The sequence below is a fragment of the Python bivittatus genome, unplaced genomic scaffold, assembly GCF_059951505.1.
Source record: "Python bivittatus isolate LINGU-HERP-01145 unplaced genomic scaffold, Pbiv_v1 ctg000220_np1212, whole genome shotgun sequence".
NCBI lineage: Eukaryota > Metazoa > Chordata > Lepidosauria > Squamata > Pythonidae > Python > Python bivittatus.
In genome coordinates, this window is record NW_028277048.1 from 7,554,477 (window position 1) to 7,576,705 (window position 22,229).

The 22,229-nt window shown below is 43.4% G+C and overlaps 1 protein-coding gene across 17 annotated transcripts in view; it reads left to right on the plus strand.

Moving 5' to 3' along the window:
- Positions 1–1,959: 1,959 nt before the first annotated feature.
- Positions 1,960–22,229, plus strand: part of ATP2B3 (ATPase plasma membrane Ca2+ transporting 3) — a 76,775-nt gene continuing 56,505 nt past the window's right edge. For 11 of the 17 annotated variants that reach the window (XM_088137754.1, XM_025165489.2, XM_088137757.1 and 8 more), the window contains exons 1-5: positions 1,960–2,164; positions 14,242–14,439; positions 16,630–16,887; positions 17,677–17,802; positions 21,401–21,526. In XM_088137754.1, the coding sequence (XP_087993880.1) occupies positions 1,960–2,164; positions 14,242–14,439; positions 16,630–16,887; positions 17,677–17,802; positions 21,401–21,526 (913 nt within the window). Of the gene's footprint in view, positions 2,165–14,241; positions 14,440–16,629; positions 16,888–17,676; positions 17,803–21,400; positions 21,532–22,229 lie in introns of all 17 variants that reach the window. The other 6 variants (XM_088137756.1, XM_088137761.1, XM_025165486.2 and 3 more) reach the window with 5 other exon arrangements.

Below are 22,229 nucleotides of genomic sequence, written 5' to 3' on the forward strand. Positions count from 1 at the left end.
GAGTACTGATCCAGGCTTAAATCTCATTACTCACTGAGAGAGATGTCATATATTGTTTCCTGTTGAATTACAGCACTTGTGAAACATAATCACATGTATTTGTATAAATTAGGACTGGGGAATGCTGCAAATTTGTTTCCAAAAGTCAAATTGAGGGCAGCCATGCAATCCCTGGAAAAGACACAGCTGTTTTAAGGAGTTGCAAAGTTTACACAACTCCATGCGTCAAAGCACTTTTTAAAATTAGAATCTGAAACAGTACAGAGCCCTAAGGTAAATTTACCAATTTCATGCAGGCTTCTTAAAAATTGGGGCTCTGCTTCTTTCTTTTTCTGTTAGAACTCACAGATTTATGTGAAACTTTTAGGCTTTGCTTGCCTTTCATACTCAAATGTGAGACCTGTTTCTTTAGCTGGAGATGAATTCAGATTAAGGCCTGAACTCTGTAGATACCCCATCTTTTCTCCAAAAATCATGCACATTTGCCAGTCAGAGCTAGAAATAAACACTTATTTCCTCTCCCTTATTTGAATATAAGAAAATTCCTGTTATCAATTTTGCTCTTTAATAAGACCCCGATGTGGGGCAGTTTATTTATTTATTTGTGTGTGCGTGTTTGTGTATTGCCTTAAATGATATATTTCAGAGAATACTAAGGAATGTCTTTTTATTGCTTGATTTAAATGCTTGAAGCCTTGATTTATTAATCTGGTAAATTTGTATCCCACTTATATCAATATATTTAAAAAGACAATGGAGGGATAATATGCAAACCAGTTTAAATTTAATCCCTTGATTACAGACCTATTTGCAGTTAAATATCTACCTTGCTGTTTTCATCATACTGTCTTTTACAATGTATCAATGTATTCAAGCCCTTGGGATTTGCAGGCCATTCCTTGGAAAATGGCATTTTAAAGAACATCAGCAAATTAAATATGATTAACAAGGAAAGGTTAAGGAAGGTGGAGAGACAGCAAGAGATTTTAAATGGGCACATCTTACTATACCGTGCTATGTTTTAATCATAGTTCTTGACTAAGGCACACTGAGTTAAGCCATAAAATGTTGATTGGCAAATATTAATGTCTGGGTTCATACAACAAGCTAAGCTAAAACTAAATATGCCACATTATGGCTTAGTGTAGGGGTATGGAAGGTGTAGCCCATGGGCTTCATGTGAACCACCCATATCCTTGATGCAAATATCTGGATCCCCCAAAAAACATTTAGGGAAAAAAAGGCACATCAAGCCTGAGAGATGCTTAAAGGCCCCTCTTATGCTTCTTAAAAATCCTGACACACACGCGCACGCACACACACACACACACCCTGGCCAAGCCCATTTGGGGGAATCAGCCCTTAAGACGTGTGTAGCCCTCAAGCTGATGGAAGATATACATTCCTGACTTATTTCTGTGTGTCACTGCAGACATTGATTGACTTGACAGCTTCAGGCTATGCTGACCTGAATGAGTGGCAGGAGCAAATGATTCATTTTATTTATATGTATTTATTTATATGACACATTTACAGTATATAGCGTATATTTTCACCACTGCACTGTTGCTTTTCTAACAGGTTTCCTTTGGGCAGCAGGAACACCCTTTGTGCCAAACTCTGAGAAGGTCTTCCTCTCTGCTTCTTCCATGGCTTGGTCCCCTGGCTGGCTGGCCTCGACAAAACCTTGTGGCCCCACCCCTGAGGCTCTATAGAATGAATCCAGGAGACAGCCGGGACTGAGCAGGTAAGCGAGAAGAACCTCCAACCAGGAAACAGTGGGGATGGACATTCTTTGCAGAGGTGACTTTTTCTTTCTGGCCAATGTATGCCTTTCTCCATTCCCCCCTCCCCCACAGGTTTTTCATTCTGTCTACCAGGCTAACTTAGCTCAAGTCTACTCTTCATCCCCCACACCTCTGCCCAGTGTACTCAGCCAGGCTGCGGCTCACGTCCAACATGGGAGACATGGCCAACAGCTCTGTGGATTTCTATCCCAAAAACCAGCGGCGAGAAATGAACCATGCAGGTGGCTTTGGCTGCACCCTATCGGAGCTGCGCTCCCTCATGGAGCTACGTGGGGCTGAAGCTCTCCAGAAAGTCCAGGAGACCTACACCGATGTCAACGGGCTCTGCAGGAGACTCAAGTCCTCGCCCACCGAAGGTACCAGATGAATGACTGGGCAGGCTCATAATCAGTGGGATCATCAGGTCAGGACTTAGGAGCAGGAGTCAGGGAGCCAGTTAGCAGAATAAGTAGGTGCTCCCCTAAGACCTACTGCAGACAGAAGCAAGTGAAGTAATGCATAACCATTATCATCTAAGGGACATCAGTGGCATAAGGCCATTTGAAGTAAAGGAAGTAACATGCATTACTATATAAAAGAATTGGCATGGGGTCGGCTTGCCACGTTTTAAAGAAAGCAAAGGAATAAACTTTACCATCTAAAGAGGGTCCTTTATAAAATGTTTAAATCCAAATTCTACCATTCTTCATGTACATCAGATAATCTCTAATTGTTCTTATTGCTGTTATTATTCAGAGATGCTTCAACCTATAGCATCTATAGAGATGCTTTATACCTATAGTCTCAACCTTACAATGGAAGCTTGCCAAAATGTAGCCATTCCTTTCATATAAACTGCCTACATTTAAATTCTGTTGTTCCATGGCCTATTCAGTGTAACCCACCATCTCAAAATCAACTACACATACCTTAAATTCTACATATTCTAGCCCATTAACCCTCTAAGAACTGGCACTAATAATCTAACCTGTTCCTAAATAGTCTACCCTTATCCCAGGAAATAAAACATTACTTTCTTAATAAATTAACCAGATTTGCTGATTTTAGCAGCAATATTTATTTAGGAACATATATCTGCATTGATGTTGTAGCATTACTGAAGCCTCCTTCAAAGCAAAGTCAATGGGAAAGTGATGTTCCCCAAAACACCATATTGGAATGGCTACCCTGCTCCAAACAGGAAGCTAAAAGGATTTTGGGGGCATGCACTATGCATGCGCAGAGACCTCTTCCCTTGAGTAGCAACTGGCGGCATCAAGTTTGATCGTCTCAACACTTTGATTCTGAGGCATCAAAGTAGAGTTACAGAACTTGATTTCCCAAATGAAAGCACCATCTCAAATCAGAATCCCATGGTAGTCTGGATCAATGTCACCCATGAGGTAGAGTGGGGCCATTTCATCCAGACATAAGAAATACTATCTTTAAAAAAACAAGGTTCCCTTACCTCACCAGCTGGAAGATGCTTTCTAGAGCACATAAGATTATAACATCTATCTATCTATCTATCTATCTATCTATCTATCTATCTATCTATCTATCTATCTATCTATCTATCTATCTATCTATCTATCTATCTATCTATCCATCCATCCATCCATCCATCCATCCATCCATCCATCCATCCATTATCTATCTAAAAGTTTAATTGACTAAGAATTAATTATATTTTCAGTAATTGGATGCTTCACATCCTTAAACTATCAGGTCCTGGCACCTGACACAGAAATGTACTTAAATCATTTATTCCCAAGTGGCCAAGGGAGAACTTTGTCAGAGTAGAAGTTCATGTCTGCCTGGATCACTTATTTGTTGTCATTTCTAGCAACAGCCTCCAGAGATTTGGGTGGGAGGGTGAACATGATTAAAAGGAAGCAGTTTGAGGCTTCTGAAAATGTGTGAAGGGTGTGATTACATATTGTCTATATCTGCCAAGTGTGCAATCCTGTTCTGGGATAAAATAACCAGAGTGCTGTATGTGTGAGGAGTTGGATATCTGTGTTATGAGCCTTTGTAAGAGGAAGGAACAGAAACAATCTTCCTGCCTTCCAAAACTACAGATTGTTAGATCAAAGGAAAAAAGTCCAATAATCTGTATACCCTGTACAATGGATAGTGGAGGGCTTCAAGGGACTGGCAGTGATGCAATGACATCACTAGAGAGATTGGAACTGGATTTTTCAGCTCCCTCTCCACCCATTTGGAGGGCTTTTAAAAAGAAGTTTATCTTTTCCAAAATGCTATCATTTCCAGTAGGTTTCATCTAGATCAAGGGTGGGCAATCCATAGCCCTCTGGGTCCTTTTTTTCCCAGCCTCCAAACCCCACCCCTGCACTTGAGATGACCCTACCAAAGGCTGACAACGACTATGGAGAACGGCAGCAGCACACTTTTCCATAGAATGCTCTTCTCTTACTTCTTTTCAAAAGCCCTCCAAATGGGTGGAGAGGGAGCTGAAAAATCCAGTTCCAATCTCTCTAGTGATGTCATTGCATCACTGCCAGTCCCTTGAAGCCCTCCACTATCCATTAAAAATCAGAGTGCATCTCCATGTCTCAGACGGTTGGCCACCACTCATTTAGACCATATCCCCCTAGAGTTTACTCTCTTGCTGTACTCAGATTACTTGGGAAAAACTCCAAATCGCTTTGGTCTGCAGAGCATTAACAAGTAGCACTCTTGGGGAAGTGTGCCATCTCATCACTTGAGTGATAATAACAACAACCACAAGAGTAACTGTAGTAGTACAGGGCTTTTCCAATGAAGCTATGTGGGGAGAGGTTCAAGGTAAAGTAAAAGAACATCCAGAACTTGGTTCCATTGTGGAATCCACCCACCAAAAAAGCTGTCGATTTAGCCTCCAGCTTGGATAGCTTTAAAAGGCATACTGGAAGAATTTCAAACTATCCATCCTTATGACTATATGTGACTTCCAGCATGACAGGCAGGATGCTGTGGGACACAGGTGGGTGGGTACCAGTGGCTTTATGTTCTGCTTAGAGGTTTCTTGGAAGCATCTGGTTGGCCAACATGGTCCAACACAGAACTACTATATCTGGGCTTCAGAAATCTAGATGACTGCTACATGGCAGCAAAGAATTAGAGGTTTTGCTAACCTCTTTGCTAACATTTTATGTTCATCTGTATTTTTACAGCTCAGATGTGGTAGTCCAAACCTGGATTAGATGGATGTAAAGATGTGACTTAGTACAGGAAGTTTCTTACGTTCCTGACAGGGAAAACCCTCTTCTAAATTCTAGTGTGTGAATTAATGTTAAAGCAAAAGAAAAGGCCAGCATCCACAACTAACAGTGCAATTCTATGCACATTTGCTCATAAGAAAGCCCTAACATTCAATTTTAGTAAGCATATTTAAGGGCCTAAAGGAACTGCAGGAAAGATTTACCAAGATTGTTCAATTTCACACTACTATGGAGACAGATCAATCTATGTTAACCTAAATCTCCTGGCTTCGATTCCCTTGACATGGCAAGAATTATGCTGCTTGACTGGGGTTTATACATACTAAAGCTTGCAAAATTTGGAAGGGCTTGATTTAGTGACCCATGGAACATAGACAGCTTAACTCTTCTGGAGGTGGTTTGACCCAGTGCTTTTATGTTTTTCCCTGATTGTTGAATAAAACAGCTGTTTTTCCTTCGCTTCAGTTCATCCCCAGGGGAAAGTAACAATCTGTCACAGAGGTTTTGGCTTTGGGCTGCCCTCTTGGATCCCTTGGGCCTTTTAAATATTCCATTTTATGGGGCTCTGATACCAGTAACAGATTCATCCATTTCAATGGCCACCTACTAGTTCTGACTCTTCCTCAGGTGACTCAAGCGAGAAGAGAGTAGGAAGTTCTATTTCCAAGCAGTGGTGAATAACCTATGATGGCCCCTGAAGTTCCAAGAAATGGTGACATAATTTTCTCCCATATTTCAGCAGGGGAAAAAAGTGTTTAAGGCTTCTCTTAAACTTAACGTCACATGGACACACAGAGAAAGGGAAATCTAATTCCCTCCATAAAACAGAAACCTTGGTCTGCCCATTTTGGTAGTATCCCCTGCCCTGCACACTGCAGCCCCTCCACCACCCCCTCCACCAAAATTAAAAAGAAAACAACTGTATTTACACACACATACTTTACTTGCATATCAAATCACCTCATTTTCTGTGTATATGCAAAACACGAAACCATAAAGTAACTGAATGGGCTAGGCTCCCACAACACACAAAGTCACATAAAAACTAATCAAGGTTATAATCAAGCTGTACAAGCAGATATGGTCAAGTGTATGGTTGTGTATGAAACACACACCTGTACTGTAACTCAGTTGCCTAAAAACTGCCTACTGCTCTTCTACAGCTAAGCATCACAAGGGCAGAGATTGTAGGAGCTCTGAGCCATAGATTTTAGGCTAGTGTCTGGTCCTAGGGTGTGTTGAAAAACTCACCTCCAAAGTGCCAACAACTGGCGAGGTTCCAGACAATTCTTTTATTTGTACCAAAGCTAGTTACACTGAGTCACTGGTCTCTTGCACTCAAACAAGCCAAGAGCAAGAACCACAAGGTTACACAGATCTTATGCAGAATATTGATCAAAAACAATGCGAGCATGTACCACTGTAAGCAGGTGATCCCAAATACAAAAATTATTGCTTTACACCTGATAGGAAAACAAGATCAGCAGAAGGGAAGACATGGGCACCCTTTATAATGTGAAATCATTACAAGCAGTTTCCCAGAAAGGAGGCCCTGTTGCTTTGATATATAAGTTGAGCCCAAATATTGATATTCTAAGAGGCTGACCCTGTGTTTACAAGCAGAAGAGATAAGGAGGCATGGCAGCAAAGATCCTTTCGAGGTATAAACTCTATAATCAGTTAGTTATAACCAGCCCCAGATTGGCAAAATAATAAAAATTCTATACCCAAGGAGCTACACAGGAGATACAGCAAAGAACGTAAACCTAGGTAATATATTCCTAAGTATGATTATATAATTGATTCAATCTGAGTTCTTATTCCAACTCTCCATACGGGGCCAAAGGTATCACTGGCTGCTTGTAGAGACAGGCAGTCCTGGACTAGACGGACAGACAGTACCGTAGCTTCCAATGCCGTTTTTACCTTGCAGTGACTAAGGAGAGCAAAGCAACTGCCCCGGGCAGCAGATGCTGGGAGCGCAGGAAGCACCAAGGGGTTTCCCGGCCCACGTGGTCTTGATCTTGGGATCAGGTCATCTGAAGGATTTTCTCTTCTCACAGTTCGTTGCTTTGCCAATCTCAGTAGTGGTGTTTTGTCAGGCTTAATGCAAGCCAAGGCCTTCTGCAGCACGGCCTCAGAATGGAAAGGCTGAGTCCTGAGAAGCAGCGCCTCTAAGCATGAGTACTGGACCTCCCCCCCGCCCTTGATAATAAGTTACTACGTAGGAGTTACGTACATTTAGCTGTTCATAAGCAACCATTTATTCTGAAATTGTTTCTTTTTTTCCGGGGTGGGTGCAGGGGGGTGGTTGGGGGGAGCTAGGAATGATGCCGTTGTACTCCCACAGATCCAGAGGGCCTGAGGTTTGGGCAGGCTGAAGGAATGTCCTTCCTAGGCATTGTCTGCATCTTGCGATGCTCGTATTTCTGTTCCTTTCTAAAAGGACAGACAAACCAAGGGCTTCTCTGCCCTGCTTTGCTCTCCTATAACAATCTGGGTTTCCAAGTGTGGGAAGGCAACAGAGCTCCTGGAAAACGCAGAGGATGCAGAGCAGACCCATTCTGCCTGCTTGCCTACCTCCACCTCTCCCTTTGCTGCTTTCTCCTTGAATTGTCCTTGAGGTTGCTGCAGCCAAGGCTGGTTCGTTCTCTGCTGCAGGGAGCTGCAGGCTCTTTCCCATCGCACTGAGAGGGGAAGGGAGGAGGGGAACCAGGCAAGGAAGAGCAGGGCAGCGGGCAAGGGCTGCAGAGAAGGAAGGCACTCTGTAGGTTCGGCACAGGAGAGGAGCAAAAAGCAAGCCAAGAACAACCAGGATAGATGAATAACCAGAGGATAGATGATCATTCAGAGAAACCCAAGAAAAAAATTAATCTCCATGGCCCTCCGTAGCACTGCCAGGGTTGAAGTGCCCAGGACAAGAGGCTCCACACGCATTCCTGGATGATCCATATTTCCTGTGCCTGCACCCCCACCACTTGGCAAACATGCTGTCTTTTCCCCACGCCACTCCTATCCTTTTCTCCTTTTCCTCTCTTCCCCTCCTTTTTGTCTTTCTCTCTATTCATTCCCTCCTCTGTATTAGCAGTTCTGCTGAGTTTTCTCAGCCCTGAATTTAGGGGTGTATCTGGGAGGCCACCCTAGGGGCATCCCTGGTGACTCATGTATCTTTGTCGTTTGGATATGGAATTTGGGAAGATGCCATTTTTGTTCTTGTTTTACATTTCATGATAAGCTGCCTGGACTGACATTCTCTCATTTCTCTAGCTACTAACTGGCTGGGCAAGGGACTGGAGCTAAATTCGGATCTGACCAATCCCTAGCAGTTACCTGGTTACTACGAGGCTCAATAAGTTTGGCTGGTTAGTTCCTCAACCATGGCACACATTGGTTATAATGGGTCATGCTCTGGTCCCTTCAGCTGGATTCCTGTAAGATCTTTTATTAGGAGAAGGATCTTTGAAAAGGATTTTGATTCTGAAAGATTACACTGGGCTCCTATTCCCTATTGAACCCTGTTCAGTGTGCTAGATTTACATTGTACATTGTCCCCGCTTGTATCTCACATGCCCTGATGACATCTTTCCTTCTATCATGTCCTCCTGGCATTGCCTGCATCTTATTCCCAGCCCATAAGTTATTCTTAGTTGTACCAATGTTAAGGTCATGTTTTCCCCTTATTCCAACACCTTCCAAGGGCAGCCTTGAGACCTATAAAAACACTTAGGCATTGATCTTTTGATTATGTGTCATCAGGTAGGGGTTGACTCTTAGCAGCCACATAGGTAAACCTTCTCCAGGGTGATCTATCCAACCTGGCCCTTCAGGTCTTCTACCTTGCTGCTGGTTGTTGTCTTTTCCTCTTTCCTTCCATCTTTCCCAGCATTATAGATTTCTCCAGAGAGCTAAGTCTTCTTACCCCTTAATTTTCTTGGGGAAGTCAGATTGCAGAAGTGACTTGAAACAGACAATAGAGTAGAATAGAGGTTGGCAAGGAGGACAGCCAACTCCATGCTGGTATAGATTTCTGCTGACTCGAGAGTGGGTGGAGAGCACTAGAACTTGGTGTTGGAAAGACCCTGAAACTATATCAACCTGCCAAAAAACTGCCATCATCTTTCCTCCCACGGCTTCTTTCCAATCTTACTCCCCTTGTGGAAAAAGCTGCTGATCTGAAGGTAGACTTGACCAGAAAAATGACTGAGGAACAAGAATCCAAGGGAGGAAAGATTCACCTTTTCAAGGAAGAGGAAAATTCAGAAGACTGTTGGAGATCCTTCTGGACCATATCTACTGTAATTAGGTCCCCTGTTCTGATCCATGGAAGAGACTGAAATCATTTTTCTGAGCATATTCTATAGGCTCACCCTATAGGAACAGTGTCTTCAGAGAATGTAGATCAAATGCTTTGAACCCAATGCAATGTACACAAAATAGGGTTTGTTATCGTAATCATTGTTTTGCAGGAAACAGTAACGATACTGCTTGTTTTTTTCAGAAAGTCCCATTGTGTTGAAGTGGGTGCTCCCTTTTAAGCATGCTTAGGATTTCAATATTAATATGAGCTGGGGGCATATTATACAGAGGACGTTCCTCTATCGTGTGGATGCACAAGTTGTAGTCCAGCGTGGGGTCGAGTGCAGTTGCTTAAAGTCCCCTCAAAGAGCCATATTGTACGCAGGTTTCTGGAGGGGAAAATGTGACTACATAGAAAAGTTATGAACAGGCAGAATAAAGCATCGTAGAACGTTTAAATATTCTGCAGAGTGTGTTTTAAACTTGTATGGAATGTACACATGCGAATGTGTGTGCTTTGGAAAAACTGAAAATGGCCCCATGCCTTTTGGATTGTTGCCCTTGATGGGCTGCCCAAAAGCAACTGCATCTGTCACAGCAACAGAGGTTGCACATCTCTACTCTGGTCTAAGACATTCTTCATTGGAAGCGCTGGCCATTACCAGCCAGTTTAAAGATGGTGCACTATATAAAGGGGGTGCATAGAAGGCTTTTGAGTTGCCTGCACAAGATTGAGATCTGGACCCCAAACTGAGCAGCAGCAACAGATTTTTTCTGATCAGTCTTTTCCACCCATTGGAGATTTGTTATATTCTTTTACCCATTTCTGAAGTGATGCTTAACTGACCACTCTAGTTTATCACATCACCAAGATCTATGAGCTCTTCAGAATAGAAGAATAGAAGATCAGTCCCTGCCCCCAAGCAAGTGAGCGCACAATCGATAGGTTCACAGAGCAGGAGGTGAGATCAATACAATGTGAGAAAATGCTGTTTTTGGAATAAGATGTTGGGGAAACCCATAAGCCTGAAGACAATCTTCTTGCCTTCTGCCAGGCCCTTTGCCCCTCCTGACTTAACTAATGATAAGGCTATTTCTCAAAAACATTTCAACTAGGAAGCAGTGACCTTTCATGCCCTTTTTATTGCCCGTCATTTCTCCAGGCTCCAGGAGTAACAATAGGAGATGAAGTCTTTGGAAGAGTGCCATCTGGTTTGGTGTGTGGCATGAATGTTTTGTCTGTTTGTATTTGCTAGAGATGATTCATTTTCAGCGTGTTGGGCCTCTGGGGGCATTACTAGGCTTCTGAAGTTCAGACCCAACTTCTGTTTTGTATTCAGTCAGGTTTTTTGTCTCTCTGAACCTCCTTCATTTGCCTTCTGTGGAATGTGTGTTAGAACAGAAAACAGCAATCAAAAGAATGGATCTGCATTTTGGCATTCCGATCCCATTGGGTCTTACCTTTGGACAAATCTTTTTACCTCCTCAGTTTACATTTTGGGAGGTAAATGTTCTGTGGCTGGTAGAACACACTCTTCCAAAGGGATCCACCCATCAAAAAGGTTGGGCCCCATCCAGATCTAACTTTCCACCATATTTTTCCTGATTATTAACATCAGACCCCAAAAGACTGAAGCACTTTCATTCCTTTGAGGGTCCTTGCCTTCAAGGTGCCACCGTGTTTATTCTGTGTCTTAATCCAGCAGCTTCTTTCACAGACTTTAATGAGCAATATTATTTATCCTCTTGCCATAGACTTTTTATTGTCTTTTATCTAGTAAGCTGTCAGGAGTTGGAATAATTAAGTAGCATGCACCTTTAATAAAGTATCATTATCATCACCGCCTTGTTGGGAAAAGCTTCTGCTTCTCCTTGCTTCACCTAAACAGGATGTTAAGAGCACGGGGAATAGCCAGAATTTTTGTGGTCAACTGGTAAGCATAGAAGGCAAAAAAGAAATTGCACCCATGGACTATAATATCCTGTGAAATCTTGCTAGTTAATGAGAAAAATAGCTCCTTTATGGCTGTGTGCATGCAACACACTGAATCTGGTTAATTAATTAACCCACTTTCAGGGTTTGCACAATTCACTGAGCGTTAAGCTGACCAAATGAATGAAGCTCACGTGACATGCTCAACCATAAAAAAAAACCTTACCAAGGTTAATATTCTGCAAAAGTGACAAGTGCAAGTGAAATTGATAAATCTTTGATTAAGTAAATACAGTCTTTAAGTAATAAAAGGTGTCAAGGATATTACAAATTATATGTATTATATTCTTAGCAGACAGCTTCATCAAGCAATCAAAAGGGGATGAAACTTGGTTGTTGTTTTTTTAAATGAAAATTTGTGACCTCATGTTTCTGTACACTTTACTATTCAAGTTCATTTGGGGAGTATTGTCTGCCACCCAGTGCCCAAAATCAAATTATCTTGAACTTATGTATCAGATTGATGAGGTAATTAACACAATAGTTTATATTTATGTTTAATGTAATTGTTTAAACCAAATCAGAGTTTTAACACATGAAAATACACTGTTACGATTATGATTATTTCTTTCAGACATCGGGGGCTTGCTGGGCTGACTAAAAAAACACCCAGGATTCTAGTCCCTTAACTTTAGTTTGTTTTTTAACGGGAGCATATATTTCTTAGCATTCAGAGTAACCCTGGCCTCTGTTAATCTGAAGAAGCATGAGTTCTAGACTGCTGCCCTGTTGCCTCCTTGTCTTGAAAAAGCAGAGGCCCCACTCTGGCTCCCCAGGGCCAACTGTGGAGGGCATTTGAGAGCGAACTCCGGGTTGTCATTCCTGCTGCTTGCCTGGCTCTCTGGCATTTTTAATATTTAACAAGGACCTCCCTCCTGAGTCAAAAGCTAAGGAAAGGTGAGCAAAGGAAGAGAGGACAACTGCAGGGCCACCCAGTTGGCCCTTTTATCTCCCAGGAGCCACTGAGTCCCAGCCTGGAGTGAAGTCCTCCTCCTTCACTGCCGGTGCCAAGTCTTTGAAGTGCCAACCTACACCCATTTGCTTCTGCTGTGAGGTCCACAGCTTTTAGAGAAGGCTGGGGTGGAAAGATGCCCTAACATTTCGGAGAGGGAAACTGAAGGGACAGCAGCTTCACTCTCTTCAATCTGGGGCAAGCATTTTATAGTGCTCCTGCTTGTTCCATTGGAAGCCGTCACAGAGGTGGACCCCCAAATCCTGCTCTCACAGTGCTGGACATGACCAATGCTCCCTTCCAGACTTCTCCCTGTGAAGTGGGGAAGGGCCCATTGTATAGTTCTGTTCTGGGGAGAGCAGCACACTCAATCTACCAGCACCCCTGGCTGGGAGGGGGCAGGGAAATGGAGAGGAGATATTTAGCTATGAAAACTGGGTGGGGGAACATAGTAAGTACCTGCCAGCTGAATGCTAGAGGAGAGACTTTTTTTGCTTAGGTGTTCCATGTAGGCCAGGATGCAGTTACATAGTTTTATTCTCTGGACTTAATGGTTTTATCAAGGGGCTGTTTTAGATGACCATGTGTTTTATTTTATTTTTCTCAAAATACAACATAAGCCTCCCGCTGGGGGTCTCTCCTAATCATTCAGCAGAGTGGGGCCTAGACTGCTGTCAGCACCCCCATCTTACCCTGATGGTAAAACTATTTGTAAGTTGTGATGGGAACAAATTTCTAATCTGGGCCAAACTGATAAAAAAGAAAAAGTCATGCCAGGCTTCACCTTTGGACCGGGACGTTGTATCAGTTGCATGCTGAAAGTGACTACTGTGACCAAATTTATTTTACAATAGATGGGTTTTGGTCTCTCTGCATAAGTCAGAGTTCATTCTTGCTTTGTCCTGACAAAACATTGACAGAATTCCAGAAAAACATTAACTATCCCCTATTCCTTTGAATTAGGCACTTGGTTTGAAGGTGGGGGGTGGGGGGAGGAGAGAATAGGAAACCGAAATGTATCGCCTCTCCCTTACAACTCTGCAACAGTAGAAGAAAGGATATTTCTCCCCCATTAAGGGCCTCTAGTGCAACCTATTCAGATATGCAGGATTTGTCCTCAAAGCCGTAACTGAGTGCCCTAAGAATTAAGAGCATCTCTGGCTGGTTTCTAAGAGGGCAAAGCCATTTACTAAGGACACCTGCTTTAGACTTAGACCCACACTTTCCTTCTTTCCTCTTATTTTGTTCTATAGTGCTTAAAGTGGCATCAGGGCACCCAGGTTCAAATCCATCCTCAACCACAGGAGCTCCTGGATGACTTTGGGCCAATCCCTCTGTCTCAATCCAACCTTCGTCACAGGTGGCTGTTGCGGGAGGGGAATGGGAGGAGGGAGCCTTATGTATGCCAGCTGGAGCTGCTGAACAAAAGGAGATATAAATAGGAGATATAAATTAGATATAAATCTAAATAAATAAATGAATGTAACTTGCCCTCCTGTTTTCATGGCATTGGTCACCTCATCCCAGACCACGATTGAAGCAGCTTTATCCCACTGTTTTCCATACTGCAAACCACCCAGCAGGCCCCAAACAAGAGAACATCAAGAGAGTTAGGGTGCTACACCCACATGCCAGCAGCAATTTTAATTGCCAAGCAAGAGCTGGAGTTATCTGAAGTTGATTTGTGAGGACTGTATCTACATCAACCCACCCCTTCATTGCATAGCTCCACTTCAAACATTAAAAGAATGAACCTAGGGGGTAATAGAATGTCTGGAGAATGATAGAATGATGAGAACAGAACAGCCTTCCCCACCTGGTGCCTTATGGGTGGGGACAATGGGCACTGTAGTCTAGCTCCTGAGGTACCAAGCTGGGAAAGCTGACCAGCACATTTTTCTCCTGGTACATTTACATTTCCTGGCCTGCCATAAAACAGGCCAACAAGAGTTGCTGCCTCATGCCTACCACTCTCTCTTTTGACCCCAGGTCTCTCCGACAACACAACTGACCTGGAAAAGAGAAGACAGATCTACGGACAGAACTTTATCCCCCCAAAGAAGCCCAAGACCTTCCTGCAATTAGTGTGGGAGGCACTTCAGGATGTGACCCTAATCATTCTTGAAATTGCTGCCATCATCTCCTTGGGACTGTCTTTTTATGCTCCACCGGGTGAACAGAGTGAAGGTGAGGTCGGATCCTTGTTGTCCCTGCCATGATGTCCACAGATGGGTGGAGTCCCTCATTTCGAGAGATTGGGGAGCTGCCAGTTGCATTTCCCGAAACATTCCTGGTGGAACATTGCTCTGGAGCATTTTGGGAAAATATAACCAAGTGCCACCACTGAAATCTCCCATAATGCCCTATGGCCATCCAGTGCCAGAGGTTGATTGGTTGATTAGATTATTTATATACTATTCCAGTCACATAACTCCGGGCAATTCACAAGACAGATCCCTACAATAAACCAAGCAACCTTCTCCTCAAAGCCATAAGATAGCCATAAAAACAGCAGTAGAATCTGAGCCATCAGAACAGATAAGGCACAACAAACAGTGCTTAGATCCTGCATGCCCAAAGGAACAATACTCATTTGATCATCTTCTGAAAACTGTCCAGAGTGGGGGCTGCCCAAATCTCGGGGGAAGGGTGAACTGTTCCAAAGGGACAGGGTAGCCATTGAGAAGGCCTGATCTCTCACCCTTCTCAGCTCTTGAAGGAGGAAACCTGAAGGAACCTTGAATGGACTCCACAGAACAAGCAGACTCCCTTCAAAGGAGGCACTCCCTGATATAATTTGTAGAAGAACCATGGAAGGCCTCTGACGGACCTAGAGAGTGCAGAACCCTGTAACTGGATAGCACGTCCCTGATTTAACAAATTGGAAGTGTAATTGAAAGGGCTTGTCTTTCATACGCTATGGCAGCATTTCTTAACTTCGGAACTTTAAGATGTGTGGACTTCAACTCCTAGAATTCCCCAGCCAGCCATGCTGGCTGGGGAATTCTGGGAGTTGAAGTCCACACATCTTAAAATTGCCAAGGTTGAGAAACCCTGCTCTATGGCCTCTCTGCTGGTGATTCCCACCAGCCCATGCTCCCAGGAACTCTGGCTCGCCACTTCCTCCTCTCATGTAATGTTCTTAGGGTAGTTCACAGCTCCTACATGATCCCCACAGGTAACCCCCTTTCTCAAGGGCCAGCTCTTTCCAGTGGCTGCACAAATCCAGACAACAGGAGATGACAGCCAAGAGATCCATGGGCCAACCAGTCAACCAGTCAGCCTATCGTTTCAAGGACTTTTTTAAAGTTCGATCCATCCACAGTATAGTAGGAAAGAAAAAAAGCAAAACACTGCAGTGTAAGGGGTAAATCAGAACATTGTGCGTACCAATAGGAGGATGTAGGTGCATGACATTGGGCAGGGCTAGGATTTCCGTCAAGGAAACCACCAATCGCAGCCCATAGAATTGTACATGAAAGCCGCAGGGCAGCCCAGAGCTATTCTGGCTGCACAATAAGGACAAACTGTGAGGGCAGCCTGATTTCTTGCTAGTTCCACACTGGGAGGGGAACAATTTTGGCGATTGTGTGGATGTGACATCAAAGCTCTGCCCTTAGATGGTGGATCCATCTGCCCTCTTTGCAGATCAGCTGGGTCAGCCAAGAGATAATTGATTCTGCAGGTTAGACCACTCAAGTTTATCAAACTTCTTCATGCTGACCAATATCTTTGTCTGCTGTGCTGATTCAGCTTTTTATGAATGTTTGTATACTTTTATTATTCACAAGTGACTTTCACATACACAACCACACTCTGAAATGGAGGCTTATTTTACCCATTTTACCCAGGCAAGATCAGGGTGTTCAGGCTGGTTTAATTCTGTTACCTTCCATTTACTCACCTATTATTGAGTTTTTTATACTTCAGCCCACTTCTCCCACAATCCATTTGGAGTAGATCGAAGAAATCATCCAGTTCTATGCCATTTTGCAGCAGTCTATGAGCATCAATAGCAACACACCCCAGTTAATAATATTTGTATTTATGGGGCTTCATCTTGACAGTTGTATGGGATTTAGGGCATATTAATACTGGAAAATTAAATGGCAAAGTTGGCAATCTTTAGAACTGTTGCCTCACTCCTAGGATACCTCAGACCTGTAGTTATTGGAGGAGGAGAGTGGGCAATAAGAAGGGCTAGCCACGGTTGGACTTCTAATTGCCAGCAGCCCCCGATATTGTGGCTGATAGAAGGATGGGAGTTACAGTGTGAAACACTTGGCACCTCTTTCTGATTTAAGGCGATGAGTGATGTGTGGTCAGAGTAATAGGAGCCTTCTCCTCTTCAACACTTTCCTCTTTCCTGTTTGCCAGCCTGCGGGAACGTGTCAGGGGGTGCAGAGGATGAGGGTGAGTCAGAAGCTGGCTGGATTGAAGGTGCTGCCATCCTACTATCAGTGATCTGCGTGGTGCTGGTCACAGCCTTCAACGACTGGAGCAAAGAGAAGCAGTTCCGAGGTCTGCAAAGCCGCATAGAACAGGAACAGAAATTCACAGTCATCCGCAATGGGCAACAGGTCCAAATTCCCGTGGCTGAACTGGTGGTGGGAGACATTGCCCAGATCAAATATGGTAAGGGGATGGATGACCACTGCAAAGGCACGTCAGCTGCACTGTGGTGTATCCAGAGATAGCTCAGGGACTGGATTTAAAACAACCCTGATATCTGGTTTATCTCTCTGGGAATTCCAAAGGTACTGGCTGAACAAAGGGCTCGGGGGTATCCCAGAGCAGGGCTGGTGCATAGCTTGATATGAGCTTCTCTTGCAGTTGTAATGCAGAGATGCACAGTCTCAACGTTTATGATGGGTCATCAGGGAGGAAACCTTGGGGCTGGTCTCTAAGATTATCTAGGACAGTTTCCAGACAAAAGCTTTATTTCTCATTATGCCGTTGCGCTTTCATTTCTTGTTTCTCAAGGAATGCAATGAATTGCCCACAGAACTCATTCCTGTTCTATGTTCATTTCAAACAACCTACACTACAGAAACCGACTCTATTCTGTCCCTGCCAGGATTTAGATAAGCTGGTCCTTCCCCCATTCACTCCCCAACACAGTGGCAGTTGCAACATGTGCACAGCTGTCTGCACATCTATTTTGTTGCTCTTCCTTACACTTAATTCCAGAAATATAATTACTGCAAGCATGCATATCTTTTCAAGTCTTTTCCCACTGAAATCCTGGAAGTACTAAGGACAAGTGTATTGCTCACTATTAAATAGCAAGCATGCTTGTTCCTCATTAAGTAATTAAGCGGGGGAAATGGGTGGCATCCAGTGTAGATAATTGGCATAAGGATGTAGCCCAAGGTTATTTGTTGGTGGAATCCATTGCTTTGACCTATTTCTCTCCCCTCCTAGGTGATCTGCTTCCCGCAGATGGAGTACTCATCCAGGGGAACGATCTCAAGATAGACGAGAGCTCCTTGACGGGGGAGTCAGATCATGTACGCAAATCAGTGGACAAGGATCCCATGTTGCTCTCAGGTGAGGGGCCTCAAAGAAAGGGCTGCATCTCTGAATGCAGAACTCTGGCTTGATGTAATCACTGAGTCAGTCTATGTAACAGTTAAGGCAGTGGGCTAGAGACCGTAAGTTCTAGTCCTGCCTTAGGCACAAAGCCAGCCGGGTGACCTTGGGCCAGTCCCTCTCTCTCAGCCCTAGGAAGAAGAAGGCAAGGGCAAACCACTTCCAAGGTTGCCAAGAAAATTGCATGGACTTGTCGCCAAGAGTTAAAACGGATTCAAATGCACAAAATATGTCTTCAAAAACCATTACAATTAACATTTCTTTTTAAAAAGGTTAACTATGATATGACGTCAAAACTAAGTAGCAACTTACTAATATAACTATATTATTATTTTCTAATAAAACGGTGTAGTTTAGAACAGACACCAAATCGACTACTCTATATGTAAAAACAAGGTGAAGAAATTATATCCATTCTTTTCTGTAAGGGACTCCTGCATGTCTCCCCGAGGATCCCTTGTGGCATTAAAGGATGCCTGGGCATATAAGTTTCCCTTGCTTTGTGCACATGTGATATATCATTTTTGTCGAAAATATGCTTTGTGCCAGCATAAACTTGTGCCACAGGTCTGGAAACATGCCAAGGCTTTTCTCACCAAAACTGTTTGAACATTTTCCCTCAAAAACCCCTTTCTTTCCTCTAAAACTTTAGGACCACATTTGTCAATGCCTTCAGGTTACAAAATCTGATGCCAGATCCCACAAGCCCTTTTTTCCATGGGGTCAGGGTCTTGCTTTCTGCAAATTCACTTTATGAGAGGTTTTCAGGGAACATAAGCTTAGCACAAAGTGAGGGAAGCTGTATTTGAGCCATGCAGACAGTCCGCATGTTGTAACAGCAGAAAAGAAGTCACAATCTATTGGCAGATTTCTGGGTAGCTATGATATTATGGAGATACCATTCCGTCAGGGTGTCTATTCCTGAATGGTGGGTATTGCCCCAAGCATGCCATCCTTTCAGTGAGCCTTGAAGACCTGACTCTCTCTTGGGATGAGGAGGGTTTATTTGTTTGTTTTCAGCCGTCCTGCATTAACAGACTTTGTTCTTCTTCAGATTTTATTAGTTTTATCAGGCCATGTCATCTTACTGAGGGCTTTTTGTGTTATTGTCTATTTTTATTGTAAGCCACCAGAGACAATTGAGTTGAGCAGCTCTATCAATTTGATGAAATAAATAGATCCGTCAAGATTTTTTTCAGCAGCAGCAGCAGCCACATCACAATGCTTTCCTTCACTGAAATAACCAGGACTGTATTTGGTTGGTGCAGAAGGACTGAGAGATTTATCCCATTCTGGAACTCAAAATAAATCCTTGGTTTAGAATCCTTTCACCCTACATTCTGCTGCATGAAGTTCGAATAGCTTGGGATCCTGCTAAAAAAACAAAGAAGTGCTCACAGTAGCCCCACAGTCCCTTGAGAGCCCAGGGCTCTGATTGAAAGCCATCCCTGCAGGAGGGCTGGTATCATGGCTGTCACGGGACCTACAGGGCCTTGGCACACGGATCCCAATGGCAACTCTATCCTTAACAGGAGCACTGCCAAAGCAGCCGAGTGTGTGAGAGCAGATGTGGGGAGAAGGATATGAAGGTCCCTTATTACCTCCCATCAGACACTCTATTACTTCTTCGCTGTAAGTGCAACAGCCCACCAAGAAGTGCTGATTTGGGGGAAATCAGAGCAATGCACAGAGCAGTAGGCTATGGATCAGAATGGAGAACTCTGAAGTTTAATGACACGATTGAGAAGTGAGGCTTAAGCTTCACTGAAACCTAAGATTGGTAGTATGGCACCTCATTTCTATTTTTCACACGGAGTACCAAATATTTCAGAGGCTCCTGGGGCCCTGTGAGGCTCTTTTGAGAGCTAAATTTACCTGTAATAAAATCAATGCTTTTAAAAACAAACACAACACCCCTTACAGTTGAGCAGGCATCATTAAGAGCAAAGAAGCAATAAAGCAAGTCAATAGTATTAGTGCAAAGTCAACGGTACTTTCACCCTCCAAATCCAAGTCAACTCTTTCCCAGACAAATCCAAAGGGCTGTTTTTCTAAACCACAAAAAGTCCCTCACACCAGAGACTTGGAACAGCCAAAAGCCCATTAATCCTTTGTCTTCTGTTCAGAGCCAGATCACATAATGATTTGGACGAATCACTGGCATGAATCATACAAGGTACTGACACTGATTGGAAATATGGAACTTTTTAAAGAAAGATGCCAGAAGAAGAGTTCATGCTCAGCCAAGATGTACATCTTCATATTGAATCTCAACTCTGGAGCAAGTAACAAAGAGCTTTCATTACTTGCTGGGGAACAATCCAGGGACTGAGTCAGTCCCAAAAGAGCAGGGGCCATGTGAGGTAGATAAGCTTTACAGTGATGAGACTCAATGCGTTTCAAGTGTTGCTCGCAGACCCCGTTCCTTTGTGTACTTCCAAAAGGAGTACATTGTTCTCTTGTATGTATGGGGTTGGCGCCAAGGCATTCCCTGTAATTTTGAGAAGCACTTTAAACATTATCACTATTTTATAGCTCTTGGGACTGAGCCTGGAAGTTCAGTCCTTGGCTTAATAACATGAAAAACACAGTGTTTTCACCATGGTGTGCTTCATTATATGGCCAAAATGACCTCAGGGAGTGATCTAGCGGGGCAAACTTGGTTCAGATGCACTAAATCCTAAATCCCAGCCTAATAATGCACAATTGCTGTGTTCACATAATGCATCACATACAAAAAATGCAACCAATTATGGCTTAATGTGATGGCCTGCTTCAAGTAATATGACTGGGCAATCGCTGAGTTCTTTCAAGACGTTAAAATACAAGATCCCTAACAACATTTTAGCTATGCTAGTGGGTTGTCTGAAACCAGTCATAGAGCCTCTCAAGTTTCATTGCCATACTTCTTGAGCTGAAAATAATGTACTTAATAAGCCATCCAAAAGTTCCCTGTGGCTGCAGATCACCTAGAAAGGTCTACTGTTCTTTGAGAGGAATTAGTCCTCCATGTTGGCTCTCTTCAGGTTAAGCTTCTGAGGAAGCATAGGGTTCTTTAAGACCCAAGCTGATGACCAGTGGCTTACAGCAGCAGACTTCAGGGTTGCAAAATCAACACTGTAGTTATAGATGTAATTGTTGTCATTTACTAGAAAGTTGAGATTTATCCATCACAAATTATTACCTCTGGTGAGTTTCTGAAAACAGATATAGCCGTGCATGTAGCACCCATCAGTAATTCCAAATGTCTTTCTTCCCATGATGCTGCTGCAGCCATGCAATCTGGGGACAATTCACATCTGCTTTAAAGAGTTGCCACAGGGGCTACATGAAGCCCCTCTCCGCACTCCAAAACATATTTTTCCCTTCAAGTCCCAAGTACTGCATAGCCCTATGAGAACCCTTTGCTAATGTTTTGCAAATCACACCATCAACAGATGTCAAACAACTCTATACCCATTCCAGAATACATCACTTTGTAATGAATCCAGAGGATCTGTTTCTTGGGTTCCTGACATTTCCATTAAGTATTTTTCTGACTTGTCCTTTGGTTTAGGCACCCACGTCATGGAAGGCTCTGGGCGGATGGTTATCACGGCTGTTGGGATCAACTCACAGACTGGGATTATCTTTACTTTGCTGGGGGCTGGTGGGGAAGAGGAGGAAAAGAAAGAGAAAAAAGGTAAGGTCTGTTCTTTGGTCAAGGTAAGCACGTCCTCAGTGTACCTCTGGCTCCACTGTCCTGCATGCCAGTCTTCATGCTTATATCAGCTCTCTTGTTGGCCAAAGCTAGGGCATCAAGATGCGTTTCAGATCTGCTCCACATAAATGTCTTCAAAAACGTCCAGCATTTGCAAATGATATCTATAGTCTCTGCATAGCTGACACAAAGATGACTTCAGGCTAATAGAACCTTATTATAATTTGCTCCCTTTCTGATCATGACAAGGATTCATAGGCCCTCATCTTCAGCATTGCTTGCTTTCCTTGGTTATCTAACAAGACTATTCAGAACCCTCTGGTTACCTTACTCCCCAGCCTGCCCACCATTCCCAGATAACACTCCCCATGCTGCTTCAGGTAGCACATGTTGGGTAGATAATTTGCTAGGTTTTGAACAGATGTTTGTGTGGGATGTTTGCACAAAGTAGACTCACACTCTGGACCAGTGTTTCTCAACCTTGGCAACTTTAAGATGTCTGGACTTCACCTCCCAGAATTCCCCAGTCAGCATGCTGGCTGGGAAATTCTGGGAGGTGAAGTCCAGACATCTTAAAGTTGCTAAAGTTGAGAAACACTGCTCTGGACTATCTAAAAACTGAGGTGGAATAAATATTCTGGAAACATTGCTTCACTGCTGGATCAGTGGGACTGTTCCATCTAGC